This window comes from Cannabis sativa, chromosome 9 (assembly GCF_029168945.1).
Source record: "Cannabis sativa cultivar Pink pepper isolate KNU-18-1 chromosome 9, ASM2916894v1, whole genome shotgun sequence".
NCBI lineage: Eukaryota > Viridiplantae > Streptophyta > Magnoliopsida > Rosales > Cannabaceae > Cannabis > Cannabis sativa.
The window spans coordinates 5,112,835-5,133,702 of NC_083609.1; the positions used below are offsets into that span (position 1 = coordinate 5,112,835).

The window sequence follows — 20,868 nt, forward strand, 5'->3', positions numbered from 1 at the left end:
TTTGTAGGTAATTTAACCTATTTTGATTCACGACAATAATACTATAATTTATGGTTTGATAGAATATGTCAGTTATTTTTGTTTCAAGGAGTTCACTGATAGTTCATATTTTCATTGTGGATTCAATTCTAATCACTTCATTAAAAAAATAAAAACTAAATAATAAGAGTACTTATTATATTTGTAAAGATATTTAAACTAGTCAAAAGTCTTTTTTTTTTTTAGTTATTTTTATAATTAATTGAAATGAATGATTCAAATTGACATATTAATTAACACAAATGAGCTTATAAACCCAATTTCATATTAAATCTATTTGACACAATTTATTGTTTAAGGTATTATTCTCTTATAATATAAGACTTGTTTATTTTTTTAGTAATATAGTTGTTGCACTTAGTCTATGAGCATACTGTAATAATAAAATTATCCGCTACGTACAAGAAAATTATAATAATATTAAATTAATACTTAAAATATATGTATATCATGCTAACAAAATTATATATACTATAATTAAAATATGTATATATTCAAAAAAAAATTGTATATAATAAAATAGAAGCTAAATATCATCTTAAATAAATTATATATTATAGACAACAAAAATCACATACCATACAATAAAATATGTATAGATATAATAAAAAATAAAATAATATAATATAATATTATTAAAAATTATATATACCATATAAAATTAAATAAAAATTAAACATACATGATATACTATACAATAAAATAAAATGATATAGTATACAATAAAATTTATATACCATATAACAAAAAATATATAAGATACTAATAAAATTATATATCATGTCAATTACGTACAATAAAAAATAAAACTTAAATATTATTTTAAAAAATAATATACCGTATAACAAAAAATACATATACCATTCACCAAAACACATATATATACTAACAATAATAATAACAATAATATATATTACTAATATGTATATATACTATACAAACCAAATTATATACCACAATTAATATATATATACCATGACAACAAAATTATATACTACCACTGTATATAATAAAGTAGAAACTAATTAAATATTATTTAAAATAAATAATATATCATATAATTAAAATATATAAAAATAATAATTAAATATATATAGCTTGCCAATAAAATTATATACATACATTAAAATATTTGTATTATGCTAACAAAATTATATACCATTATTATACATAGCAAAATAAAAATAAATATATTCTAAAAATAATAATATATCATACAACAAAATAGAATTATACTGTACAACAAAATGTATATATACCAACAACCCTTAACAATTCATAAAATTAATTAAAATATCGACATAACTCTCAAATAAAAAAGATTTTAGCAAAACTAATATAAATATACCATAATCTTTAAGTAATTTATTTCTAATTCTAAAAAAAAATTATATGAAAAAAGAATTATTAATTTTTTTATGTATAGCAAAAGATAATATAAATAATAAATAATCTAAAAGGATCGTTTTGTTACAAGTTTTAAAATAATAACATTTACTAACGTAGTTCTATAATTTGAAACTATATACTATAATTTCCCATTATTTTATATAATTTTTGTAGTCCTTTGCTTGATTAAGAAAGTTCTTGCTAACATACAAATTTAGCCACGGTTCTGAAATTGATATTTGTTTTTTTTATTCATATACCCTTTGCTATAATTGTTGTTATTTTAAAAAATAAAATAAAATTGTCCCCCATTATTTTTTTCTTCTAGAAAAATACAAAAATATATTCTCTCATATTTTCTTCCTACCACATTATTAACGTGTAAATTTGGTTTCTTGTTTATTTGTCCTAAGTAAACAGGTTTAATTAGTTTTTAAGGATTTGTTTAATTAATATAAGTTCAATAGTTTAATATATGTTTTTATATATAAAAAACAAAACTGTAATGTTTATATTCAAAAGTCCAAACTCAGCTGACATATAAAATAGTCCTAAATTTAAAAATTAAAAGTTAAGTTGGTAAATGTTATTTTTCTAAAAAAAGATTAACAAAATGAACAAATATAATAAATTAACTAATAAAAATTATAAAAATACATTTATTATATATTATTTTTTAAAAAAAATATATAATAATTAAATTAAGTTATAATTTTTTTAGTATTACATAATAATATATTATAACAGAAGCGAATAAACATATTAACTCATTAAATATAAATAATAATGTTAATATATCGTATCACTGAAAATTAATATACCATAATAATAAATTATATTTTACAAAGAAACTATAATAATACTAAGTTAATACTCAAGAAATATATATATATCATGCTAACAAAATTATATATACCACTATTAAAATATGTATACATACTAAAAAATTTATATATAATTCTTATATATAATAAAATAGAAATTAAATATCATCTTAAGTAAATAATATACTATACACAATAAAAACCATATACCATACAACAAAATATATATACCTACAATAAAAAATAAAACAAAATAATATAATATTATTAAAAACATTGTATATACCATATTAACAAAATTATATATAACCATAAAATAATTACACCATACTTACAAATTTATATATCACATTTATATATAATAAAAAATAACTAAACATGCATGATAAAAATGATATACTATATAATAAAATTTATATACCATATAACAAAAAATATATACCTTACAATAGAAATATATATAATAACAACAAATACAATAAGATATATAACATGCTAATAAAATTATATGTCACGCCAACAAAAGTACAATAGAAAATAGAACTTAAATATTATTTTTAAAAATGATATACCATATAACAAAAAATATATATAACATTCACCAAAATATATATACTAACAATAATAATAAAATTTATATTACTAATATATATGTATACTATACTAGCCAAATTATATACGACAATTAAAATATATATACAATGAATTAAATTTATATACCACCATTATATAATAAAATAGTAACTAATTAAATATTATTTAAAATAAATTATATATCATACAATTAAAATATATAAAAATAATAATTAAATATGTAACATGTCAATAAAATTATATACATACATTAAAATATATGTATTATGCTAACAAAGTTATATATCACTATTATACATAGCAAATAAAAAATAAATATCTAATAATATACCATATAATAAAACAGAAATATATAGTGCAACAAAATCTACATACCAACAACCCACAACAACCTATTAAAAATTAAAAAAATCAACGTGCCTTAAAATAAAAAAGATTTTAACAAAACTAATATAGATATACCACAATTTTTAAGTAATTTGCTTCTAATTATAAAAAAAAAATATATAAAAAAAATTATTTTTTTATATGGCAAAATACAATATAAATAATAAATAATATAAAATGGTCATTTCTCTACAAATTTTGAAATGAAAACATTTACTTACATAATACTATAATTTTGGGTCATTATCTATAATTTTCCAAACTATAATGTTTAAGGCTTGGTCTGAATGTGACTTATCAAATAAATACTGAGAAAAATAAAGTAATTAATTAATAATAAATAAGAATATTACAAAAGACTCCACAATAGTGTCCTATAAGCAACTCCAACATGACTTTAAATTTGGGGTTATAGTAGAAAAGTCTCTCCAATATAGTATTATTTTCATTATATGCAGTGGTAGCTACATTGAACTGTGTGGCATACTCCCCATGATATTATTATTCTAAAGTTTATTTCTGATCATAAGCTCTAATTATCTACTAGTTCGTTTAATAAAATTAAGCGGTCATTATAATTATCATCCCGTTAAAAGGATTTCGTTCTCAAAATCTAACCCGAACAACTCTAAATATTAAGTCCTCATATCAGACTCTAACTCTCAGGTGGCTTCCTCCATCTTACTGATTCTCTAGAGTATCTTATATAACCAATGTTATAGTCTTATTTTGAAGGACTTATCTTTCTTATCGAGGGTCTGCACGAGTTGCTTCTCATAAGACAAGTCTGGCTAAAGTTCTAGGGCTTCATAACTCAAGATATGAGTCGAGTCTCAAACATATTTTTTTAGCATTGAAACATGAAATAAGTTGTGTACTACTAACAATACTGGAGGCAAGGTTAGGCAATAAGCCACTAACCCAACTTTCTTGAGAATTTCAAAATGCCATGTAAACTTAGGGCATAACTTACCCTTTTTCCCGAAGCATTTTACCCCTTTCGTTGGGGACACCTGTAGGAAGACATGATTCCCTACCTAAAATTCTATGTTTCTGTGCTTCAGATCTGCATAATTTTTTTGCCTGCTTTGGGAAACAAGTATTTTGACCTTGATCTTCTCTATAGCCTCTTTGGTCCACTAAAATGACTTCGAACCTAAGTATTTTCTTTCTCCGGTCTCTTCTTAGTGAATTGGAGATTGACACTTTCTTCCATACAACATAGGGAGCTATCACTATCATACTCTGATAACCGTTATTGTATGAAAACTCTGCAGATACTTGTTCCATGAGCCTTCAAAACCCATCACACAGGCTCGTAACATATCCTCTAATATTTGAATTATTCTCTCAGATTGGCCATCCTTCTAGGGGTGGAAAGCTGTACTAAATTTCAGCTTTGTACCCATGGCCCTTTAGAGACTTTTCCAAAACTTAGAGGTGAACTTCGGATCCCTGTCCGATATAATAGACTTTGAAGCCCCATGAAGACGTACTATTTGTTTTACATATAACTCTGCATATTGATCTACTGTATAAGTTGTTTTTACAGATAGATAGTGGGCTGACTTAGTAAACTGATCCATAATTACCCATACGAAATCAAACATACCCGTGGTTCTAGGCAATCCAACCAGGAAATTCATAGTGACATTCTCCCATTTGCATTCAGGAAATTTCAAAGACTACAACAACCCTGTAGGTCTTTGATGTTCAGTCTTAATCTGTTGGCAAGTTAAGCATATGGATACATAATCTACCCCATCCTTCTTCATATTGCACCATCAGAAATAGAATTTCAAATCTTGGTACATATTAGTGGTACCAGGATGTAAGGAATAGGGAGTGGTATGTGTTTCATCTATGATCTCCTTTTTAAGCTCAACATTGCTTTGAACACAAAATCGAGTTTTATATAGTAACATTCCCCTGTCTGCTACCAAGAAATCTTTAGCCTGGCCAGCTAAGACTTCTTCTCGAGTTTTTACTAAATCAGAACTACCAACTGAGCACTTTTGATTCTTTCTAACAAGACTAATTGAGGTGTCAAATTATTAAGCCTACCAACCACAAACTCAATTCTTGACCTGACCATGTCAACCGTTAATCGAGAAGAAATCAAAACCTGCCCGGGACCTTTCATGCTTACGGCATTCGCCACTACATTGGCCTTCCCGAGATGATAGAGAATTTTCCAGTTGTAATCTTTAACTAGCTCCAACCATCGTCTATGCCTCATATTCAAATCTTTATGAGTAAAGAAATATTTAAAACTCTTATTGTCAGTATAGATTTCACACTTTTCTCCGAAGAGATAGTGTCGCCAAATCTTCAGGGCAAAGACTACGACAACAAGTTCTAAGTCATGAGTTGGGTAACATTGTTCATACCCCTTTAGCCGACGAGAAGCATAAGCAAAAATCATATTAACTTGCATCAAAACGCATCTAGACCTTTTTTGGATGCATCACAATAGGTCACAAACTTCTCTTGATCTGATGGCAAAGCCAACATTAATATTAATGTACATTTTTTTTATTTACATTATTGTCATTTAGTTTTAATGATTTACTTTAATACACTTTTTTTAATTACATTGTTATCATTATTTTAAAAAAAATATATTTAATAATATTACTTATTATTTTTTATGTTAGTTACACCTTAGCTTGCTATTATACATTGAAACACAATTAGAAAATATATGCCAAATATAGAATTTATTAATTTTTTTATGTCAAATTTAATATACTTTTCACCACATACATTGGAGATAATAACAATATTTGAGTTGTTGTTGCTGTTCACAAGTTTTGTATATTATTTTCTTCTTTTTAAGAAAAAACATAAAACATGATAATGGGCTAAAAATGGTAGTTAGATTTTTTGTTTATTATTATATATTTATTTTAGGTAACCTCATCGAGTACAAAATTCTACAGTGACTGATAATGTAATTGGAAAAAAAAGAAAGGAGTGATGTACTAATTTGTGTCCATGCATGCATGGCCCATTTCATTCAATGTTCAATCAATTCTAGGCTCCACCAAAGTTCCCAATAAAAGAATCTAAATAATTATGTATCTTTTCTTTTCAAAGCATACATAATTTTTTTTTTGAAAAGGAAAATAAAACAAATAATCTTTGTGAAACTCTAGTGTAGGTACAATATTTTTTTTTCATCTTTATAGCATGATGATGTTTTCTTAACTATTGATCACCATGAATTTTGAATGTATAGATAAATGGTAAAAACGATTTTGAATTCTATGTTTTGTAAAAGTTATTAATTGGATTCTTTTTTTTGTTAAATGATAAAATGAACCCTGTATTTTCTAAAATTGTACAAATAAGATCCTGAACTGATTTTTTGTCAAAATAAAACTTAATAATAATCTAATCTAAAGATGTTATGGCAAACCTGGTTATATCTTTTGTATCTGTTCGTATTAGAAATTGTCTTAAAGTTGGTTATATTAAAAAATAAAATTGTTGAAAATTGAGCTCAGGATCCTATTTTTACTATTTTAGAAAATATATGGTCTATTTTATCATTTAACAAAACAGAGAGAGTTCAACTAATTATTTTTACAAAACACAAGATTCAAAATAATATTTACCCATGTCTAATGTATATAGTTGTATGTATTAGAATTAAAACTTTAGGGAAAATGAAATATTAATATTGCAAAAAGCACTCACACAAAATAATATAAATTGTTGTAAACTTATTCAATTAAAATTAGTAATGGTAATGGATGGGAGTTGATATAAGAGTTATAAATTGTGAATGAGTTATTTGAGCAAGTGTTTGATTTTCGGATTCAAATATACAGTTATATGATAATGGAGATTGAATAATTAACTATGAATCAATTATTCTTTTGTGAAATATTAATGATAAATTAAATTAATGAAACTTCAAAATTTATTAAACAAAAAGAAATTAGTTTTTAATTTTTTTTCCTAAAATACTGAACCTGTTTATTCAATTATTTTATGTTATATTTTTATGAATTATTATGTTTAGTATTAATTTGTACGTGCATATAAATATACAATAATTTTGATAAAAAAATAAAAGTGGCTTTGTTAATATTTTTTAATCAATTTTTGTTTTTAAAATTAAGAAAATAAAAATATTTTTTAAAAACATATTCTATAAAATTATTTTCACTTTTTAATTTTTTAATTGAGAATCAAAATTTTAAAAATAAAAAAAGTGCACTTTCAATATTTTTTTAAATATTTTTTTTCTTAATTAATATTTTAGACTCCGACCAGGCTTGGATCCAAATCTCTCCACAATCCTGGCGCTAAACCCGATCTCTGACCCGAACTCAAATCCAATCCCGAACCTAGAGACCCGACTTAAATAAAATCAAAAAATAAAAATAAAAATAAATTTTACAGAACACACTTTTATTTTTTATTTTTAAAATTAAAAAATAAAAGTGATTACAGAACATATTTTTGTTTTTCAAAAACAAAATTTTTAAAAATAAAAATTTTACTTTCATTTTATAATTAAAATATTAGAAAACAAAAATATTACTAAACAATATTAAAATTTATATTTAATTTTTTTTCAATTATTATTTTGCCTAGAGAAATATAAAGGGTAGAAGTGGTGCCTTGGACTCTCATTATGTATTAATATTGCTATTAGTTATAAATCCCGTATAATTTAATATAATAATTTTTAAAGAGCTTCTAGGACCAAATTCTAATCAGTTTTAAATCTCTCCATACAACCTCTTCTTCTTTGGCTTTTAAAAAAAGCTACCATACTTCTTCTTCTTCTCTTGTGCGACTTCAACTTGTTCTTCAAAGCAAGCTTCTCCGTTGTGGGTGTAATCTCGTCTGACATAATCGCAATCAAACAGAAAGCCTATGTAAGTTGTATTCCATTGTCCAAGCTTCATTTGAATATTGGGTTGAACTTGATGGCATTCACTTGGATTGTGTTGAGAATCATGGGGTTCAATCTCAAAACTAATTGACAATGAGTGTAGTAGTCTATGTTCTTATATATGACTCAATTCTCTACTATTTATTCTATGTGGGACAATGTCCACAATAGATTGGGTCTGAAGCAACGAGTCTTCAACAGGACCTTATGGTGATTTCTAAGTTGACCAACGAAGTTTGTGATTTAAGAATTAGGTTATATATTGCTTTTGTCGGGATTTGATTTATGGAGTTTGGGTTTGACATTTAGAGATGGCTCATGACTTGGAATAATTTTTAATTTATTCTGGGTGAAATGGGTTCAAATATTCAAAAAAAAATTAAGAGACATAATCATTTTTTATTTTTTATTTTTGTTCTAATTATTCTTTATTTCATACATTAAATAGTTGTAAATTATGAGTTAGGTTAACACTGATTTGATATGTAATTTTTTTTCCTAAATTTCATTATGTATGTTGAATATGATTTTTAAACAAGAGTATAATTTATGGGTTTATAATTATTTTTTACAGTAGAACAGTTGCTACCCAAAACAATTTTCGCATCTCAAATTTGAAGAAAAGTGAAAGAGAAGATAAAAAGAGAAGATAGAGTACTAATGAAGAGGAAGATGAATAGTAATGAAATTAAAAAATAGAATTGTCTATTTTAAACAATGAAAAGTAGAACAATTTAAAAAAGACAATTTTGAAATGCAAAATAGAAAATAATTCAATGTTTCTCCACTTTACAAAATTCATACTTATTAATTGATGTGTCACATTTTTATTGGCTCTTCAACATCCTTACAGATAGGGTCTTAAAATTGTTCTAAAAGTATTAAATGGGATCACTTAACCACATAAATTTAATTTTTTATGGCAAAACCTACTGAGCTCTCATTCCGTTTTGCTCTATACTCCTTCCTCCAAAAATCACAGTTAAGTGCTACGGTGGACTTTCCACGTGTACACACTTATACACGTGGCAAATTTTTAGTGGTCCCCGTAATATTAATTTTAAAAAATAATTATAAATATTTTTTAAAAAATTAAAAAAAAAAAAAAATTAGAAAATATTCTTTTTTTTTTTATTATTTATTTTTTTTTCTTCTTCTTTCTTCTTCTTATTCTACTGAACCCTTCCCAGGCCCTCACTTTCTCTCTCTCGTCTCACCACCAAAGTCAAAGTACTCAGGCCGGAGGTGGAGGCAGAGCCATTTTCCCTCTCTTTCTCTCTCCCGATCTTCTCCTTCCCAAACCCTCTCTTTCTTGTCTCTCCTCTCTCTCTCTCTCTCTCTCTCTCTCTCTCTCTCTTCGTGGTGGTTGCCAGAGGTCTCTCTCTTCGTGGTGGTCGCCGGGGTTGGTCGAGAGATTGGGGAGAGGAGGAGGTCGGGGTTTTGGGTTTCGGGGCTTGGGGATTTTAATTTTGTGGTCTCATGGTCCGGACACCGCACTAGGGGGTCGGGGGTGGTCACCGGCATTAGGGTTTGGTAGGTTTTTTAGTGAAGAAGAAGAAGAAAAGAAAAAGGATAGAGAAAAAAAAAAAGAAAAACAAAAGAAAGAAAGAAAACAAAAAAATAATTTTGTTTATAATTTATTTATTTTTATTATTTTTAAATTATTTAAAAAAGAAAAAGAAAAAGAAATTCTTCTGAATTTATAATTTTTTTTTTGAATATTTTCAGTAGATTTTGCCGTCAAAAATTGAATTTATGTGATTAAGTGTTACAAAACATAAAGTTTAGTTTAACCACAAATATTCCTATAATATAATATAATACTAAATGGAAGAGGTTTCAATGGTTACATTTTTATTGTAACCATCATGGTTACATTTTTTTAAGCCATTGGATTACTATTAAATGGTTGTGATTAATTTGGAAATTAAATAAAAATAAATAATAAATAACTTGTAACCTGAAAGTAACCTAATCACTTATTTCCTTATAAAACTTTAATTAAGATTAATTATATTTTAAAATTAAATTAATTATAATTATTAATTAATTTTTTGCAATTTATTACTATATAAGGATCTTTTAGCAATTTATTTTTTTATACTTAAATTATTTAAAATTTTATAGCAAAACTTTTTATAATTTAAAATTATACACATATAATTTCATAATTTAAATTTTATTATACTTGTAATCTTAATTTTAAATTATTACACTTAATTATTTAATTTTTTATTTAAATATTTAAAAAGTAAAAAATGAAATAAGTTGAAGGATTTTTTAGAAAAAAAATGGCTGCACTTGTTATCGATTGATTAGCTTGAGGCCTCATACTTAGTTCATATAATTGTAACAAAATAATTAAATATCATTTAAAAATAATTAATTATTTGAAAATTTATTATAAGAAGAGAATTTTAATTTGTATCAAAAGAAGTTTAATTTTTGTAAAAAAAATAAATTTTATTGTAAATATTATATTTAAATAGCTTAATTATTAAAATAATTCAAGTAAGGATTTAAATATAAATATTAATTGCTAAAAGAGGTCTTGTTAAATATTTAATTAATTATTTTAAGAAAATAATTAATTATAATTAAATAATTCTAAAAAAGGAATGTCTATTTAATTAAGGGAAATTTGATTTTCTATACTTACATATACTTAATATTTTATTTCTAAACTAATACATATCATCATTGAAAATATATGACCACTTTTTCTAAAACCCAAAAATACCCCTCTCAAATTTTCCATACTTTTTTTAGTGCAAAAACTTAAAAAAAAAAATAAAAAAATTGGTAGTCCGATGGGGTCCGATGGTAGTCCGATGGTGGTCCGATGGTCACCTGATGCTACTTTTGTATGTACAAAAACATAAAAAAAAAAATTGGTAGCAGATTTGGTCCGATGGGTCCGATGGGTGGCCCGATGGGTGGTCCGATGGTGGCCCGATGGGGTGGCCCGATGGATGGTGCGATGGGTGGCCCGATGGGTGGTCCGATGGTGTAAATGGGGTGATGTAAATGGGCGTATTTTAGGGATATCATAAAAATTGTCATATTTTACAAATATTAGTTATTATTTGTTTAGAATTTTTTTTTTAACCAAATGTAAGCATAAAAAATCAAATTTCCCTTTAATTAATTATTTTAAGAAAATAGTTAATTATAATTAATTAAATTTAGAAAAGGAAAGTCTACCTATTAGTAACCTGCTATTACAGATTAAAGAAAAATGTAACTATATAGTTACAATAAAAATGTAACCAATAAATAGTCATCCAATACTAAATATATATATATAATATAGTACAATCTAATACAATATAGCAAACGAAATTTTATACCACATATCACATATATAAGTACAGGGACAGGCCTATAGCCCTAAAAAAAATTAATTACACTTTAAAATGTTAATTATGCATATGTTTTTATGGGATAATTATGTTATGTCTATTTATAACATCTAGCAAATGTTATAAAAAGATTTATCTTTGGTAGGAAGGAGAGTTGGGTAAAGGGAAAGGAGAAGAGAGAAATAGATAAAATAGATAACAATTCCTCTTGTTTGGCGCCAGAGTTTGGAGGAGAAAGAGATATTTGGATGGGGAGCGAATCCTCCCAAATTCCCAATTTACGATCCTTCCATTAATCTTAAAATTATAGTTATACCCTTTTAATATATTATTAAAATATTATGGCTAATTAAGATTTTTGCTCCCTGAACTTTGACATGTATCAAATCATGCTTCCTGAACTTTTAAGGTCGTTAAAAGCTCCCTGAACTATTGAGATTGTTGGATTTAAGGACTTTTTTTTTTTCTTTCTAATTTAGTAAAAAAGTCTAACATGGATGAAAGTTTAGGGGCCATAATTTAGTACATGTCAAAGTTTGAGGGGCATGATTTGGTAGATATCAAAGTCTGAGGAGCATGGTTTAGTACATAAACAATCACTGAAATAGTAAAATTGAATGAAATTAGACAAAAATCTTTAAATCTAACAATCTCAATAGTTCAGGGAGCATTTTTAACGACTTTAAAAATTTAGGGGGCATGTTTGGTACATGTCAAAGTTCAGAGAACAAAAATACTGGTTAGCCAAATATTATTGATAAGGATAATATAATAATTTTAAGGGTAAATACCATTTTGGACCCTGTGTTTTGCAAAAGTTATAGATTGGACCCTGTGTTTTGTTAAATGACAAAATGGACCATATATTTTCTAAAATAGTAAAAATAAGACCCTGAGCTTAATTTTTGACAATTTTTTTTTTTAATACAACCAACTTGAAGACAATGCTTAATACGAACAGATACAAAAAATGTAAACAGTTTTGTCATAGCACTTTTAGATCGGATTATAATTAAACTTTATTTTGACAAAAAATCAATTTAGGGTCCTATTTGTACTATTTTAGAAAATACAGGGTCCATTTTGTCATTTAACAAAACACATGGTCCAATTGGTAACTTTTGTAAAACAGAAGGTCCAAAATAGTATTTACCCTAATTTTAATAACAAATAGTCTTTATCCCTCTACTACTCTATCCTTTCTACTAAATAGAATGCTACTTCATTTCCCACCCTTCTATTCTACATCTTTCATTAACTCTACATACTCTCTATTCTCCATCCCTAAAAAAAAGAACTCTCTTAATTTATGTGTAAATATTTTTTTTATACAGTGCTACGCATTTCCATTATATATATAAACTCGTTTGGGTCTCTTCCAAGTTCCATGTGTATACATAATATTCTAGTGAGGTAATGATGTTGTAATAAGAATACTGTCTTTGATTTTTCTTTACTTACACTCAATGATCAAATCTTGAATAAAAACGAAGCAAAAACAAATAAGGCACAACAAAAAGGGGTTTTATATTTTTTGCATATAGTTGTTGCACATTCACTTTCTCATAAGTTGGTCATTCAATTTATTTTCTCTCTAAGTTTCCTCCTAACCAAACCATCGAATATTGATGAGAAAGAGTTACACCTTCATTTTCTCTCTTTCCAAACATATATATAAACTATATATCTCCTCTATATTCTCATCAATTATCTCTAAAAAACACACCTTCTTAATAATATGGATCATCATCCCAAACACCAATATTCTTATTATTTTCATGTGTTTGTAGCCATAGCTATAGCTTTGGCTGTTTTAGTTTGTTGTGAAGAAGAATCTGTAAAGCCATTGGTTAAGACAGTAAAGGGTAAGAAAGTATGTACAAAAGGGTGGGAATGTAAGGTTTGGTCAGAGTATTGTTGTAACCAAACAATCTCAGATTATTTCCAATCTTACCAATTTGAGAACCTGTTTTCAAAACGTAACTCCCCTGTAGCCCATGCTGTGGGATTTTGGGATTACCATTCTTTCATTACTGCCTCAGCTGATTACCAACATCTTGGCTTTGGTACAACTGGAACCAAACACACTGCCATGAAGGAAGTTGCTGCTTTTCTTGGCCATGTTGGTAGCAAAACCTCTTGTAAGTACTCTCATGCATCAACAACCTTTTTCTTTCAAATCTAAAATGTGTGACATTGCTATTGATATTTTTTGTTATATATATATGGGATATGATTTTGTCCCTTTTTCTTTCAAATCTAAAATGTGTGATGTACGGCAGCCGTCTGATGAGAGAGTTATTTGATCTGACGGCTGAGATTAATCTAGGGGTAATTAGTGTTAAAAAGTAGAAACGTACCCTGACACTCATTTAATGTACCCTGAGACCCATCTAATGTACCACGGATGGAAGTATATCATGGGATAAAATCATATCCCTATATATTTATATAATAGTTTATTTTGACTTTGTTAGAATTGGAAACTAATTAGCAATAAAAATATTATATATATGCTATTATCTTTTTCACATATTAAACAGATTTTTAATTCATAAAGTTAGTAAGTCTAATATACTAGCTACTCTAAAAAACGAAGATAAATTTGTCACATCTATCTCGGTGGGACTAGTTTTTGTGCTTCACCAAATAAGGTCTTTTATTTTGTTGTTGACAATTTTTAAATCATTGTTGTTAGATATACTAATAGTGCATGCATGATACCATTATAAAGTAGCATGATATAAGTGGTTAATGATTATTAAATTAAAAAAAATATGTCACTTTATATTAAATTATACTAGTAACAATGTAATGTATTATGGTAGTGTTAGACATGGTTCCCAGTGTTTTTCTTATTTTTTTTTATGAGGTTTTTGGTGGAGTATAGTGTATATTGAAAGGAGGTATGGTACTTAAGGACTCATATCATAACAATTAAATTTTAATATAAATTAGTAAAGAGAAATGCTAAAAGTATTATATCGTTATTATTACAATTAAATATTAAGTCTCATATTATTTAATATATTAACTTTTATAAAATATTGTTAATCATTTTTAAAACATCATCTCATAATAATACTAGACACCACTAATATCTAATAACAATGTTCTTATGTAACACGTAGTAAGCTCTTGTAATATTCACAACTAGTGAGATGTCATCATTTTCTTTAAAAATATATATTTATGTAGTTTTATTAATTAATTACTAACTTTTGTAATGTTTTTCTTTTCCTAAAAGATTTGATAGAATTAATTTGTTTGATGTTTCAATTAATTAATGAAGTTTGATAGTCAATAATTTTTATTTATTTTTTTCAACTTTTGTTAGCATAGTGTTACCAGTGGTTCCTTGCCCTATTTTGAGTATTGGAAGACGTGTCTAACACTAATATGAGATGAGATACATTATTAAATTACACTAATAACAATATTACAACTTATAAAAACGTTTACTACCATGAGTAAGTTTTAACAATTCTCACCATATTTAGTACATTTTCAAGAAATATAAAATGGTGTGTCAAAATTTGACACATGCATAATATTAATGCAAAATTTTAATAATAAATTATTATTATCATTACTTTAGCAATGACTATTTTTCTTATAGCTAAAATTAACATAAATTTTGATAAAAATTGAGTAAAAGGAGAGAGTTTGATTGATTATAGTTTGATTGATCAGGTGGATATGGAGTGGCCACAGGTGGGCCATTGGCATGGGGACTATGCTACAACAAGGAGATGAGTCCAAGCAAACTATACTGTGATGACTACTACAAACTCACCTACCCTTGCACTCCTGGTGTTTCTTACCATGGTCGTGGTGCCTTGCCTCTATACTGGTACACCTCCACAACCATCATAAATTTCCCAGGGTCGGGCCAGGGCCAGCCTTGAGTTGAAATGGGTCATAACCAAAAAAAATTTTTTAGGCCTTTACTACAAAGATGAATAGTATTTTTAAAAGGGAAACTTATAAAAATACTGAAATTTGAATTAATTTTTACAAAAATACTGTCACACGGAAATTTTTTCAAAAATACTGTGTTTTTGTAAAACACCAGTAAAACACAAAGCAGAACAACTCAAAACAACCGTAGAACACCTAAAAAACACCAGTGAAAACTTAACATAGTATACTGCAGTATGAAACTTATAAAAAAACACAGTAAAAAATACCGCCTGGCAGTATTTTTGTAAAAAAATAACAAAAATTAGTATATCATGTAAATTCTCTTTTTAAAATGAGTGAGCTTTAAACGCGAGTCTAACCTACCTATGAAAAAGCGGGCTAATAAATTTTTTGATTTTGTTATTATAGGAACTACAACTATGGAAAAGCAGGGGAGGCATTGAAACAAGACTTGTTGAGCCACCCAGAGTACATAGAACAGAATGCAACATTGGCATTCCAGGCTGCGATTTGGAGGTGGATGACACCGGTGAAGAAGCATCAGCCTTCGGCTCATGATGTGTTTGTTGGAAAATGGAAACCAACCAAGAACGACACCTTATCGAAACGAGTGCCCGGGTTTGGAGCCACCATGAATGTCCTCTACTCTGATCAAGTTTGTGGCCAAGGTGATGTTGATTCAATGAACAATATGGTCTCTCATTACTTGTATTATCTTGATCTAATGGGTGTTGGTAGAGAAGAGGCTGGTCCTCATGAGACTCTCACTTGTGCTGAACAGCAACCATTCAATCCATCTTCTGATTCTGCTTCTGATTCTTAGATCAAAATTAATACCATTATAATATAATTACATGTTCCTTTTTTGAATGAGAAAAAGTACTATACTTCATGTTAATAATCAACATTATATATATATATATATATTTTTGTGTGAAATTTTAAACCAATATTGGGGCAATGTGTATAATATAGAGACTATACTTGTTATTATTGTTCATATACATATATACATGGGGTCATGTGTTTTTGTAATTGTTTATTGATTGAGTTTTGTTCTGTTATTCTCTCTTTTAAGTATAGTTTGCATACAAATATAATCAACTTAAATTGTATTATGACAAACATTTTTGAATACAAGCTCTTTTGATTTTATTGATTTCTTCTTGTGTCAATAAATAGGTTAAATATTATTTTAAATCTTGTGTTTGCAAAAGTTACCGATTAGATTTTTTATTTTGTTAAATGATAAAATGAACCATGTATGTTCCAACATAATAAAAATAAGACCTTGAGCTTAATTTTTGACAACTTTTTTTTAGTATAACTAACTTAAAGATAATTTCTAACACGAACAGATACAAAAAATGTAAATAGTTTTGTCATAACACTTTTAGATCAGATTATTATTAAATTTTATTTTAATAAAAAATCAGTTCAGTGTCCTATGTGTACAATTTTAAAATGTACAAGTCCATTTTATTATTTAATAAAATAAAAAGTCTAATTGATAATTTTTACAAATCATAAATATAAATGACATGTTCTTATGAAAACGACAGTTACTTGGATATCAATTTATGAAATGTCACATTAGATTACATTGCTTAATCTCTCTTGCTTTTTTTGGTACCACTTTGCTTTCAGAAGAGTACATACATATATTTTGTTTTTATTTATTTTTTTTTATAAAAAAAGTTAAATATCATATGCTATATATTAAAAGCAGTGATTAGCTAGCTTGGAATCATGTACGATTAAACAATTTTTTCAAGCCATCAAACAATTTTTCAACTACATCAATTGTTTTGAAGTTAAGTGTTTATATATATTCTATATAAAAATATAATTATGTAACGAAATTTTCAGTTTAACGGTATCTTTTAATTTTCTTTACGTTAAAAATAATATTTTTTATTAAGTTTATAATATTATTATGTATTTAAAAATAAAAATTATACAGATATTTTATATAAAAAAAATTAATTTATATTTTTAAGTATATTTATTAATTTTATTGGTTTAATTTTAAAATAAAAAAAGAATTATATAGGTATTTTATATAAACAATTTAAATTTAAATTTAAAATACTTAAAATATTGTAAATATTTTTAACTATATTTCTAATTTTATTGGCTTAACTTTAAATTAAAATAAAAGACAATTTTGCTTAATCGGTCACACAACAATTCACTATTATATCTCACTTAGGTTTTATTATACATATAAAATGCGTATACATATAATCACAAAGGGCTAAAAGAAACCGCCAAAGATTAAAATTTCAAACCCCGTTTTAGAAACTTAAAAAAAAAAATAGATACTTAATTAAAAAAATTAAACATATGTATTGTAGTTAACATCATCTACTTGAACCTAATTTATTAAAAAAAAAAAAACTAATTATATATGTAACATTAACTAGTATATATATATGTTTATACATAGGGCCTGATTATGGTACAAAGCATGGACTGGTCCTAAAATAATTATAGCCATTGGATTAGTATACTGCAAGATCTAATGGCCGATTTCATGTCCCATTAAATTAATAATATTATAAATTTATAAAGTTAAGGGTAAAAATAATTGTAACCGATTTCATGACTAATTTACCCCTAAAATAAAAGTTACTTATGAACTAAGTTAAGGATTGGTCTTTTGTCTTAATTAATTTAAATCTTGTCCTTAGTGTATATTCTAGGGCTTGCTTGGGCTGATCTTTTACAAAAATGGGTGTATATGATTTTTTTTTTTCTAAATTTAGTTGGATAACTCAAAAATCGTTAGTATCTCTCTCTTTTCCTTTCTTTTGCCCAAAACCAACCTAGAGGAAAATCCTCTTCAAGCTAGAATTTTCAGACCTTATCCTCATCATTTCAAATTTCTATTAGAATTAGAGTAGAATTGAAGAAACTTGAGGAACCTATTTTTTTTAAAAAAATTTCTTTCAAATTTTGAAAAAATATAGGTTTTGAGATGAATTTTGTAAATTCAGTTCTATATAGGGTTAATCTTGTTAGAGCTTATTCTTGAATTTAAATTAACGTTGTTTGTATTTGTAATTCTAGTTGGGTGGCTGTTGTAGCTTTAAATTGAGTGAGTTGAATTCTAAGAACACAAAGCTTACTCATTAATGATAGTTTTGTAATTTTTGTGGTTTTATGTTATGTGAGCTATGGTTTATGTTTGAAACTGTCATTTATGCTGTTCTATGAAGTTTGGTAGGTTTGGAGGAGTTTGGGATAGTTTCGAGTAGTGAAAACTCGAGTTTTTAGTTTACTGGTGCAAACTGACGGTGAGCCGGTTAGGAACTGGTTAGCTGGATCCTATAGTTCCGGTTAATCAGATCAAGATTTCTTTTAATCGGTTGGGCTAGTTTGGATGCCTTGGTTTTCATGTTTTATCTATATTTAGGGTATTTCTATGCCTTTTATCGAAAGAGAAACTTCAAATTTTGAGTTTAAATCATAGAAGAGATTAAATTAAGTTATTTATCAAATTACCGTTGTTGTGACATAGGATCTGGGATCATCGAATATTTTTCACTCAAGTTGATCAGCACACTTGAATTTGGACTTGAGGTAAGAAAAATACAATTGTACCACATAGCATGTCAATATATGATTCGCTAATTAATGTTAATAAGAAGGGTTATTACTCCATTTGGTTGTCTCATTAGGCAACAATATAAGAGAGAGTTATTACACTAATAATTGAAATCTTTGTTAGGTTTCTTACTTATCGGTTGTCTCATTAGACAACGGTAGTGACATTGGGTTGTCTAGTTAGGTAACTGTAACGTCCCCATTTCAAGCCTCCATTGGGTCCTTACACCCACGGAATGAATGATTCTTATACACGAGTGCGTCACTCTGGCCGCTTCATGGACTGACGACTGACCCTACAGACCAACACGAGTGTTTCCAGCATGCTTTGTCCTCACTCGCACGTTTCCTGGGAAAACTTCCTAGGAGGTCACCCATCCTAAAATAGCCCCAGGCCAAGCACGCTTAACTGTGGAGTTCTTTCGAGATGGGCTACTGAAAAACAAGATGCACTTTGTTGATATAGGTAGTACCAATCAATCCATTTAAGCTCTATTCAACTGTGTACTCCCATACCTACACAGTCTTAGAATCATCCCACTTGACCTTCCCCAGGCAGTGTGAGATTGTATAGCTTACCCGGTATTTTCCCTTACGGATCACGGGACTACTGACTGTCACAGTAACAATACTAAGATTGTCTCATTAGGCAACAACGAGTAACTGTTACTTGATTAAGTAACAACCTTAGTTTGTCTTATTAAATAAATATTTGTCAATGATGAACATTGTCGTTAAATAGCGTAATTTCCTAATTATGAATTGAATATATGATTGTCTGATTTTGATTATGTGAATATATGTGCTTATGTTTGCATACTGAGATATACTGTTTATATTTTGCTTTTTTTATTGATTCTTTGTGAGTCACGGGTGCTTTGTGGTGCAGGTAAGAAAATGATTGAGCTAGGTTAACCATGAGTTAAAGGTACCCCGACAGATTTACATATCAGCTTATCTAGCTAGCAATATCGAGTAGTCAGGATTTTGATTTATGGCGACTTTGATAAGTATAAGTACTTTGTTGTAAAACCACAATGGTATCTTTTATAAAATTTTAAAAGGGAATTCCCAATCCTAATTTTTTTTTTTTATCAAGAAGGAAAATTTCATTAATCGACTGAACAAGTATAAGCACCAATAAAATACAAGAGAACAAGCTTCAAACTCCAAATAGGAGAAGAAGACCCAACCATACAAAAAACTAACTACTTTGCAATCTCAGCAAATAGTTTTTCTCATGAGTAGTCAGTTTCCTCGTATTTACAATTTGTAACCTATACTTAACAGTGTTCTTTACATCATTAACAACACCACAAATGGATTTTGAGTAACCCTCAAAGATGGATCTATTTCTATAAAGCCAAAGATTGCAAGTCACGGCTGCCAAAATGGAGGTATTGAATCTTTGCAATGGGCCTTGCCCTCTCACTGCTAACCAGTTAGACCAGCTAGAAAAATCTACCGACCATCCTCTATATCCCATCCAGTTGAACACCATATCAAGAACTCTGCTTGACAACACACAAGAGAAAAAATGTGCTCATGAGATTCAATCTCAGATTCACACATTAGGCATAAAGTTGAACTCAGCTCAATATGAAACCGGGTTAACTTGTCCCTTGTGAGAAGATGGGAGTTAATCACTTTCCATAAAATAAATTTGTGTTTTGGCACAATGATTAAACTCCAAATAGCTTTGTGATAGTTGACCTGGTTTTGGGATAAATTTTTATTGTATAACCAGTTAGTCTTAAACCGATCCTTAGTGCCTGCTTTAAGGATATCAGATGTAACACCCTAACTAACTTAGGCGTATTACGTGATT

General features: G+C 27.2%; 1 protein-coding gene across 1 annotated transcript; it reads left to right on the plus strand.

Annotated features, from left to right (window-relative positions):
- Positions 1–13,048: 13,048 nt before the first annotated feature.
- On the plus strand, positions 13,049–16,587 carry LOC115723198 (chitinase-like protein 2). Its single transcript, XM_030652633.2, has 3 exons — positions 13,049–13,648; positions 15,201–15,360; positions 15,840–16,587. Exons 1-3 carry the CDS (start codon positions 13,246–13,248, stop codon positions 16,252–16,254), a joined length of 978 nt encoding a protein of 325 aa, XP_030508493.2. The 5' UTR covers positions 13,049–13,245; the 3' UTR covers positions 16,255–16,587.
- Positions 16,588–20,868: the final 4,281 nt, after the last annotated feature.